Genomic DNA, 11,764 nt, shown 5'->3' on the forward strand with positions numbered 1-11,764 from the left:
TAATGACATTAGCAGTTTTTATTTATTTATATTCCAGCCAAACTAAAAGAAATGAGACTTTCTCCTGAAGAAGAAATATAAGATGAACTTCGGAAAAATGCCCTCGTTCTGGTGAACATCGCTTTGGAAATATTTGAACAATTGTTTTTAACTTTCACAGGATATTTTTGTTTTCAACTAATAATCTAAATAAATATATTATATATATTTATGGGGCTGCATGGTGGCGCAGTGGGCCTCACAGCAAGAAGGTCACTGATTCAAGCCTCGGCTGGGTCAGTAGGCATTTCTGTGTGGAGTTTGCATGTTCTCTTCGTGTTCGAGTGGGTTTCCTTTGTGTGCTCCGGTTTCAATTCCAAAGACATGCGCTGTAGGTGAATTGGGTCAGCTAAATTGTCTGTAGTGTATGTGTGTGAATGAGTGTGTATGAATGTTTCCCAGTGATGGGTTGCAGCTGGAAGGGCATCCGCTGTGTAAAACATATGCTGGATAAGTTGGTGATTCATTCATCTGTGGTGATTAATAAAGAGACTAAGCTGATAAGACAATGAATGAATGAATATGTATGTTCTGGTTATGGTTAGGTAGTTTTAGATTCAGTAACATCATGTTTTCATTAAATGATTCAAAATTGAGTTTGCTTATACAGAAAGCAGAAACAAAATCTTCTTGTGTGGCTAGATTTTTTTTTTTTATTTAAATAATTTTTTTATTTGAGACATGATTACTTTACAAGTACAATTTTTGGGGCTTTTTTTTCTACTGCAAATTAAACATTAGCTCCATAATTTCTGATATTCATGCTGTTTTAATGCATTTTAAAATCACTGATTTTAGTTTAAACTAACTTCACAAGACTTTATTTGACGTAATCTAGCATTTTAAGTGTGAAAACATCCTTTAAACACACTGATCTATGAAATAAATCTCTTTTGAGCTTTTTGCCTCTTCTGCTTTTGTTTACCTCTCTATTTTATTAAATTTTACGGCTCTTTACATGTCAGATTTTCTTTAAATATACTCAAATTCCTCATAGGTTTCTTTCCTTAAAATCACACTCCTATTTGCACTTTCTATATATCTTTAATTTCATTTTGCATTGCATTTGTTATCATTTTCATCGACAAACCTTTGTGACACACAGATCTCCTCTCCACATCTCATCCTCATAAAAAAGACACAACAAAGGAAAGAAACATTGTTCAATCCGTGCACACACAACTTTCCAAACCCAGTATATCCCTTGTCACCCTTCCTTCAACACAATCCAACTCCATTTATCTTACAATCCCTCCTTTTCAGGTTTAATCTGTTGTAAATCAAACTCTAGCAGAGATCAAACTAAAGTTAAAAGAGATAAAAGCCAACCACAGGAAACAGAAACACACCAAAACACGCACATAGCGTTAGAATAAGCTATTTAGGACTGAACTCACACACACACACACACACACATTTACACCTGCATGGGAGTGTTGTTGTTGATTTGTGTGATTTTTTTCGTGTTGGTTGATGTTGTAGTGTTGTCCTACTGTAACAAGCGGCCATTAGTTTCACCTGTTAAAGGAAATGAATCTAATGTTGTATCTTTGTACTGAATATGAGTTGAAGGTTGGGTTTCACACACTCTTTGACAGATGTTTGTGCAGCTTGGTCAACTCTTAAAATGCTGATCGTCCCGCTCTGGACAGTCAATGACAAACATAGATGTGTATAGGGGGTAAATTTATCAGCCAGTTTAACAGGAGACTTGTAGAAACTCAGCACAAATACAGTGACATGGCATAAATGTCACCGTGAAGTGCACTGGTTTGTGAAAAGGACACTAGGCTACACGGTTAACAATTTCCTGTAGAATCTGCAGTAACTTACTGTGAATCAATTACAGCAAAATACTGTATTTACATTCACAGCACCATTTATCGAGCTGTTTGTGTATGTACAGTATTGTTTGTCTTTACTGTGAAATATAGACTGATTTTCACAATGCAGCTTTTAAAATACAGTAACATACTGCATAACTGTCCTACAGTAAAATACAGTTCATATTACAGTCAAATACTGTGTCATTTACAAAAATCGTTAACAATGTAGTCATGAATTGAATTATTCCAGGCTATTTTCAACCTTTCAGTAAATATATTTATTTATTTATTTTAAATACAACTCTGGCAACCACACTGTAAAGTGATCCAACTTAAAATTTTAAAGCAACAAACAGGACATTTTACTTAAATCGAGTCAGGAGTGCAGTACTTGGGTTGAAAATTGAGTCAACTCAAAAAAGCTCAGCAGCAAGTTGCGTTACAATTTTGAGTTGAGTCAACTTTTTTTACAGTGCAGTTGCATCAACTTTTATCTGTACAAACATAAAATTAATGCTAATTTGGCTGGAACCCACACTGTAAAACCCAAAAATTTAAGGGAACTCAGGAAACCGATTGCAACAAACCATTTCAGTCCAAAAACTAATCCTAATGAGTGCTGTGAACTTAATCCATTTGAGTAAACAAAGCAATTTGAGCACAGTAAAACCCAATAAATCAAGAGAGCTCGAATCAACTCAGTACTGTAAAACCCAATAAGTTAAGGCAACTCAAACCATTTAAAGAAACAGATTCCAACAAACCATTTAAGTTCAAAGACTAATCCTAATGAGTACTGTGAACCTACTCCATTTGAGTAAACAAAGCAATTTGAGCAACGTAAAACCCAATAAATGAAGAGAACTCAAACCAACTCAGTACAGTAAAACCCAATAAATGAAGAGAACTCAAACCAACTCAGTACAGTAAAACCCAATAAATGAAGAGAACTCAAACCAACTCAGTACTGTAAAACCCAATAAATGAAGAGAACTCAAACCAACTCAGTACAGTAAAACCCAATAAATGAAGAGAACTCAAACCAACTCAGTACAGTAAAACCCAATAAATGAAGAGAACTCAAACCAACTCAGTACAGTAAAACCCAATAAATGAAGAGAACTCAAACCAACTCAGTACAGTAAAACCCAATAAATGAAGAGAACTCAAACCAACTCAGTACAGTAAAACCCAATAAATGAAGCGAACTCAAACCAACTCAGTACAGTAAAACCCAATAAATGAAGAGAACTCAAACCAACTCAGTACAGTAAAACCCAATAAATGAAGAGAACTCAAACCAACTCAGTACAGTAAAACCCAATAAATGAAGAGAACTCAAACCAACTCAGTACTGTAAAACCCAATAAATGAAGAGAACTCAAACCAACTCAGTACAGTAAAACCCAATAAATGAAGAGAACTCAAACCAACTCAGTACTGTAAAACCCAATAAATGAACAGAACTCAAACCAACTCAGTACAGTAAAACCCAATAAATGAAGAGAACTCAAACCAACTCAGTACAGTAAAACCCAATTAATGAAGCGAACTCAAACCAACTCAGTACAGTAAAACCCAATAAATGAAGAGAACTCAAACCAACTCAGTACTGTAAAACCCAATTAATGAAGAGAACTCAAACCAACTCAGTACTGTAAAACCCAATAAATGAAGAGAACTCAAACCAACTCAGTACTGTAAAACCCAATAAGTTAAGGCAACTAAAACCATTTGAGGAAACAGATTGCAACAAACCATTTAAGTCTTTTCAAATGAGTAGAATTAACTTTCAGTCAATTTTGAGTCAGCTACAATCATTTCATTTGACAAAGTTGACTGCTGGGTTTTTACAGTGCACTTATTTGGCTTTCGTCTAATCAGTTTATCTTAGCTTTTACCTCCTAATTAATATTCATGAGCCATGAAAAGTTTTATAATGTCAATGTGAGTCTATAACAGACAGGGTTGTACACTAAAATATTTTTTAAAAATGTAAAACAAATTACTACACAGGGTTGTCATAACGTGTAAAAAAAACATGCTGAAAGGACATTTGTGTGTAGTATAATTGTTCCTGCTGCTTGCATTAGCACTGTTGTGCTGTCATGGCAACACTGGTAACAAGCACCCCTCGACTTGCTATAATCATTAAAATGTGGTCAAATTTTATTGGCTTGCATTTATGAGTTTTTGTTTTTGACGGCTATTCACTCACTTGCTGAAGTTTATTTATAAACTAATTTCGAGAGGATCACATGCTTATGAGTGCTCGCAGCCGGTCCCGCATTATTCAGTTTATGATCAGACGATTCCTGAGCCACTATAAATAACCTCAGTTCCATATAACAGCCGTCTTCGTTTTGAGGAATCCCCCCCTTCCACCCCTACTCCTCCTCCTTTCCTAGATGGGTGGCACGGTGGCCCGGTGGTTAGCGCTGTTGCCTCACAGCAAAAACGTCACTGGTTCTAGTCTATACCAAGCCAGCCGACATTTCTCTGCGGAGTTTACACGTTCTCCCCGTGGTCATGTGGGTTTCCCCCTGGTTCCGGTTTCCTACCACCATCCAAAAACATGCAACTTCAGTAATTGACTAATCAAATCAGCACCATAGACATGTTCCAAGTAGGTAGCTATCTCTTAAGAGCAATCACTATCTGTTCATTAGCTACTACAACAGGGGAGTTCTCGAGATCTACCTGAGCTTAAACTCCCCTCTCGCCTTGCAAACGGGAGGGAGCCCCGGGCTCGAGGATCTTATGAGCTCAGGGCTCTCTCCCGGGACAGCATGCCAAACAAGCTTTATAATCAATCATCATCTAAGTGTGAACTCTTTTTTTTTTTTTTTTTTTGGCATAGTCCCTGATTTATCAGGGATTGCCACAGCAGAATGAACTACCAATTACTCTGGCATATGTTATATGTGGCGGATGCCTTTCCAGCCGCATTACTAAATTACTTTTATGAAAATTGTAGATGCATATATTTCGGACGTTTGTTCTGACGCGTTTGTTGCTTGAACGGGTCAATAATTAAGTGAAATGTCCATACCTTTTGCAAATAAAGTTGGATATTCCAATTCATTTATTGTCCATTTTGTCAAAATTAAATAAGTAAAGATCAAAACAAATATAAACCCGTTCTCACAGCCATGACGGTCAAAACGTTTGTTTGACCTTCTTCTACACCTCTCAGCTCGTCGTGAGGAGGGCATAAATTCCATATACACCCTCTAGTGGCGCGAAAGAAAATTGCAACCCATAAATGGCTCCAACAAAAATAATAAATAATTTACTGCAAAGCATTTTCTGTTCTGACCTTTGGCCAATAAGTGCATCCAGAATTTCTGGATTCAAAATTTTCATTTCAGTGCACCCCCACTGTGAAATCATCAAAAATACTAGGTTGAAAATAACCTTGAATGCTTAAAATTCCTTTAAAGTGTTCATACAGTCTCATCATTTACGACATGAAGAGTGCAGAAACCCAACCTTTACTCTGGCGTATTCAGACCTGTTACACTAACCTCATAACCTGTAATAAGAAAAACATGTGTATGGCACTGTAGAGTTGTGTAACAAAGATTGTTTTCACTGTCAAAAGAGATCCACTGCAATTACATCTGGAACTGCACTTGCTGCAGTGTGTGTGTGTGTGTGTGTGTTTTCAGTGGGATCTCACAAGCTCTGTATTGTCTTTTTCTTCAGGTTGTGTCATATCCCGCGTTTGTATGTTGGCTTCTTCATATATTCTCTCACTGTTCTACTGTCTCCCCCGTCCTCCTCCTCCTCCTCGCAGCGCGCGCGAGTGTGTGTGTGTGTGTGTCTGTTGTGTTTGTTGTGATGTGACGTCGCTTATTGTGTTTTCAATGTGTTTCCCCTCACTCTACCGGTGACCTTTATCTCTGGTGTGATGGAGGACGAATGCATATTTGTGCACCAAGGCAACACTTCAAAATACGCACACCTAAAAAATGTAGCTAGATGGTTGTTTAGGTGTTCGCTGTGCTCAGTCCAATCACTCCAGGGTTAAAGGTCAGGGGTCGATTAGAGGTCAAGGTCAATTCAAATGAGTGCGAGTTCTCAGTTCTGTGCCATGCTGAAAACACAACCAAGGAGGAGTTCACACAAGAAAAACAGGCCTTTATTTAAGATTTATGCATTTGAATTGCATATTAGGGTGTTCTTATTTAAATTGGAGCGACACGGTGGTTAGCACTGTCGCTTCACAGCAAGAAGGTCGCTGGTTTGAGTCCCAGCTAGGTCTGCTGGCATTTCTATGTGGAGTTTGCATGTCCTCTCCATGTTGGCGTGGGTTTCCTCCGGGTGCTCTGGTTTCCCCCACAGTCCAAACACATGCGCTGTAAGTGAATTGAATAAACTAAATTGGCCGAAGTGTATGTGTGTGAATTAGAGTGTGTAGATATTTCCCAGTACTGGGTTGCAGCTGGAAGGGGATCCGCTGTGTAAAACATATGCTTAATAAGTTAGCGGTTCATTCCACTGCGATGAATAAAGGGACTAAGCCGAGGGAAAATGAATGAATGAATAATATAAGTTGTCTAATGAAGTTATTGTGGTGCAGATTTGTCTGTCATACAGATACGAAACCGGAAAAATTGCTGCACTCATGGGAGTTTCTGATACTTTCATTCAAAGATGAGCATTTTCGCATGCTCCTATGTTTTTGTTCAGTTTTTTTATTTTTTATTTAAAGGCAATGAAAATATACCATTTGTTGTCAGAAACGTAAAATAATTTAACCTATACACAGGAGCCATTAAAAATACAGATTTTTAAGAACATTTCAGACGACATTTAGGGTATTTTCCATTTGAACTATTCATATATTAATAGTCAGTGTTGGGCTGTAGCGTCGCTACAAGTAGTGTCTCTACTAGCTTAACTACGTTTCTCAGTAGTGTGGCAGTAGCGTCGCTACTTTCTAAATCAAATAGCTTTACAGTAGCGAAGCTATTTCTTAGTCCAGTAGCACAGTAGCATCCACACAAGCTACATTTACCGATCGCGGATCAATAAGTAATGGCACCGACATTCATGGAGCTGTGAGGCCAGTGCCTAGCCGATAAAAGTAAATCCATATGATGGCGAGAATGACGAATTCTTCTTCCTCCTGTTTTGCGGTGCTCGACAACAAAGTTTTTGGTCGCCAAACGAAACTTGCTTGATGAAAAGATGACTGAGGGAGAGGGGTTATTTCTGAAGCAGAATTCCTCCATACTTCGACCATACTTGGACCATACTTCGAGAAGTACATGATCAGATGCATAACTTAATTTCTGATGCTGTGCTCAAAAATACTTAAAAAAAAAAAAAAAAAATGTATATATATATATATATATATATATATATATATATATATATATATATATATATATACACACACACACATTCAATATAATGCTTATTCCAAAATATTTCCCTTTACTATAAATTACTATAGTGTTTTAATTGTGTAACACCTAGTTTTATTGGAGTTTTTGTTTTAGCTGTTATATACTATAATGTGTTTCTGTTTAGTACAGCATATTATTTACAGTAAATAATTAAACTGAAGTATTTGGTCATTGGATTTAAGGTGCTTCGATTTAAAAATGAAAATTGTAAAATTAGCTTAGATGTTGCTATTTTTGCCATGTAGCTTTTAGCTTAGCTGGCTACATTTCCCAGGGGGTAGCTTTTAGTGTAGTTAAGCTACATTTTAAGTAGAGTAGCTAATAGCTTAGCTCACTACATTTTTCAAATAGCTTGCCCAACACTTTTAATAGTGTATAATAATAATATATTATTAATACTATTAATAATATATTAAATCTATATAGCTCTCTGCAAATCTCACATGGTCGCCTACTAAAGCTAAGCAGTGTGTGCGGTCAGTACCTGGATGAGGGAACACATGGGAAAGCTAGGTTGCTGCCGGTATTCTTACAATCTGTCTTACCTCATCAGAATGTTCTTAATCTGTCATATTTCATCTAAAAAAAAAAAAAAAACAGGGTTAGCACATCTTGTCAGCTTCAGATGTCTATCAGAATGCATTACCTTCTTAAATAAGGGTGTAAAAACAGAGGTAGCGCATTTTGTTAGCTTCAATTACCAGCTACTATAATAAACAAGTAAAAAAAAAAATGAAGGCAGTAGTTCACTTTGATAGACATTTGAAGCTGCTACGCCTTTTTCTATGTTGTTCAATAGAGTAGTAGTTCATTCTGATAAACATTTGAAGCTGACAAGATGTGCTTACAATGTTTTGATAGATGAAACATGACAAATTAAGCTACCGGTAGCACAGATCGTCAGAACACCGGAAGTGGTGTTAGTGAGACCAGCAGGGGCGCTCAACCTGCGGCCCTAACACCACGGTATATTGATGGGGACTCTATACTGCTCAGTGAGCACCGTCTTTCGGATGAGACGTTAAACCAAGGTCCTGACTCTCTGTGGTCGTTAAAAATCCCAGGATGTCCTTTGAAAAAGAGTGGGAGGTTTGACTCCGGCATCCTGGCAAACTTGCCCACTGGCCTCTGTCCATCATGGCCTCCTAACCATTGGAATATCATAATTGCCTTCGTCACTCTGTCTCCTCTCCACCAATCAGCTGGTGACTGATCTGGCGCACACTGTCGTCACGTCATTCAGGTGGATGCTGCACACTGGTGGTGGATGAGAAGATTCCCCTCAAAAATGTGTAAAGCACTTTGAGTGTCTAGAAAAGCGCTATTTAAATGTAAGGAATTATTATTATTTATTTATTCATTCATTCATTTTCCGCCACAGCGTAACGAACCGCCTATTATTGTTATTATTATTTGTATTATTATTAATATTATAATTTGTGTCATGTCGTCAGTTAATCCTCAAACACATGATTTGATTTAAATTGTTATACCTTATTTATTTAATTGCAAAAATGGAGAAAACAATCATTTAAAATAATTAAAATGAAACAATAAAATAATGAATGTTAATGGAGAAAACAATAAAATGTATTCCTCATTTGATCATGATTAAAATGTGGCTAAAGGCTAAAAAAAACTATATGAAGTGTATTAAAATTCATTCATTCTGTAGTTATTGTATTTGTCAAGAAATATTAAAGTCTGCATGAACCAGAAGTTGCAGAGACTTTTATTTTAGCATGTTGATGTGCTTCAAACTAAAACAGAAAATTGAGTTGGGGGCGGGGCTTTCTTTTTGCACATCATTCCCTCATAGCAAACTAATGGTATGAGTGGTGTGGTTATGACTCTTACTATAGAAGCCATCAAGTTGATGTCAACAGAGAAGCAACGCAGAAACAAATTTTAATTGGAAGATTACCAAAACTGGATTAACTTGCACATAATAACTATTCGCCTAAAGAACATCAATGTAAGCTATCAAAATAAACATTTACAAAATAAACGACTTTAATTGTTATTTTTGACAAACTAATACTGTGTGTACCACATTAGGTATATTTATGTTAAGACTGCCATTTTATATTCAATTCACATATAAAATCTTACATTTAGGCCTAAATATTTTCAAGTGTTTGTTGCTGATGATCACAATTAGTCTGAAGCTTTACGAAAAGCATCAGGGTGATGAAAAACAAACACGGTTGTCAAAAACTGTTGTGTTTATGTGTGGCACAGTCCTATGAATCTGCTCATACAACCTGCTTCAGTTCCTAGTGTAGCCGGAATCTCCTACATGATACAACAGTCTGTGTGTGTGTGTGTGTCTGTGTGTGAGTTAACTTTTGTAATTGAGGTGTGTGTGTTGTGTATCTGACGTCTGACTGACTGGTTGACAGACAGACACTGGGATATTTGGACAGACTCACAGACAGACTGACGTAGAGCAGGTAAGAATGAACCCAAGGCTCCCCTAAAACCCAAGCCTTCATCCCTGGCTCTTATCCTAGAGAAAGGCATCGTCTCCTAGGACAGCAGTCGTTCTTTTTCACTTTAACATCCAGAGCACCTGCAGACACAGAAATAGTCAACATTTAGTGTCTGTTGAGAATGTTTGTGTGTGTGTGAATTCTATTCTGTTCCTTAATGCAACATGTTAATCATCTCTAGCCAAACTACTCTCCAGGCTCTGTTCAGAAACCTAGCGAGGAATCATCCACTTATAATAAACTACAGAGGTTTTTTACTTTGTCTGAACCAAAACGAAATATTCCTAAATCTTTTGAGATGAAAAGTTCATTGTAATATGAAGTTGTGATTTTAATTTTACTGTTCTATGTTTATTTCATTAAGACTTTTCTCACAATCTTAAAATAAGAGTTTTGGTTGGACAATTATTTATTTGAATTTTGATTCTAGAAAAAAAAACAGGCACATTTATTTCTTATGACATTGCATTGTAATTTGTATGCAAAATAAAAACACATTTACACATAATGAATAAATATTTTGAGGTAAAATACGGATAATGAGGAACTATATCAGACGCAGGTATACATAATCAGTGAATCAATGAGTAACCATGGAAACTAACCAGAAATGACAATTGACAATAGCAAAACAAGCACAAACTGGTTTAGTAATGTGTTAAATGTTTTAGAAATTTTAAATATGTACACACACACACACACACACACACACAACGGCAACTGTATTAGGTACGCCTTACTAGTACCTTTTGGCTTCAGAATTGCCTTATTCCTTCATGGCATAGATTTAACAAGGTACTGGAAATATTCCGCAGACATTTTGGTCCATATTGATATGATAGCATCATGTAGTTGCTGCAGATTTGTCGGCTGCACATCCATAATGTTAATCTCTCGTTCCACCACATCCCAAAGGTGCTCTATTGGATTGAGCTCTGGCGACTGTGGAGGTCATTTGAGTACAGTGAACTCATTCTCATGTTCAAGAAACCAGTCTGAGATGATTCACGCTTTATGACATGATGTGTTATCCTGCTGGAAGTAGCCATCTGAAGATGGAGACACTGTGGTCATAAAGGGATGGACATGGTCAGCAACAATACTCAGGTAGGCTGTGGTGTTGACACGATGCTCAATTGGTCCTAATGGGCTCAAAGTGTGCCAAGAAAATATCCCCACACCATTACACCACCACCACCAGCCTGAACCACTGATACAAGGCAGGATGGATCCATGCTTTCATGTTGTTGATGCCAAATTCGAAACCATCCGAATATTGCAGCAGAAATGGAGACTCATCAGAGCAGGCAACGTTTCTCCAATCTTCTATTGTCCAGTTTTGGTGAGCCTGTGTGAATTGTAGCCTCAGTTTCCTGTTCTTAGCTGCAGGAGTGGCACACAGTGTGGTCTTCTGCTGCTGTAGCCCATCTGCCTCAAGGTTGGACATGTTGTGTGTTCAGAGATGCTCTACTTGGTTGTTACGAGTGCTTATTTGAGTTACTGTTGCCTTTCTATCAGCTGGAACCAGTCTGGCCATTCTCCACTGACATCAACAAGATATTTGCGCCCACAGAACTGCCGCTCACTGGATATTTCCTTTTTTTTCAGACCATTCTCTGTAAACCCTAGAGATGGTTGTGCATGAGAATCCCAGTAGATCAGCAGTTTCTGAAACACTCAGACAGCCCGTCTGGCACCAACAACCATGCCACGTTCAAAGTCACTTAATTCACCTTATTTTCCCATTCTGATGCTTGGTTTAAACTGCAGCAGGTCGTCTTGACCAAGTCTACATGCCTAAATGCATTGAGTTGCTGCCATGTGATTGGCTGGTTTGAAATTTGCGTTAGCAAGCAGTTGGACGTGTACCTAATAAAGTGGCCGGTGAGTGCATATGTGTGTGTATTCTTTTCATTTCTGTTTGTTTAATTCTTTTGTAGTTTTAGTAAATTTCAGCTAAAATTTAATTCATTTCAGTTTTAGTGATTTT

At 37.3% G+C, this 11,764-nt stretch overlaps 1 protein-coding gene across 10 annotated transcripts in view; it reads left to right on the forward strand.

The window, feature by feature from the left end:
- The window catches only part of kcnc3b (potassium voltage-gated channel, Shaw-related subfamily, member 3b), a 142,123-nt gene that overhangs the window by 98,576 nt on the left and 31,783 nt on the right, over positions 1 to 11,764 (forward strand). The window contains exon 4 of one of the 10 annotated variants that reach the window (XM_087308783.1): positions 5,574 to 5,594. In XM_087308783.1, the coding sequence (XP_087164909.1) occupies positions 5,574 to 5,594 (21 nt within the window). 10 annotated transcript variants of the gene reach the window in all.

Source organism: Danio rerio, chromosome 24 (genome assembly GCF_052040795.2).
Source record: "Danio rerio strain M-AB ecotype USA chromosome 24, GRCz13ab, whole genome shotgun sequence".
In the NCBI taxonomy this organism is placed as follows: Eukaryota; Metazoa; Chordata; class Actinopteri; order Cypriniformes; family Danionidae; genus Danio; species Danio rerio.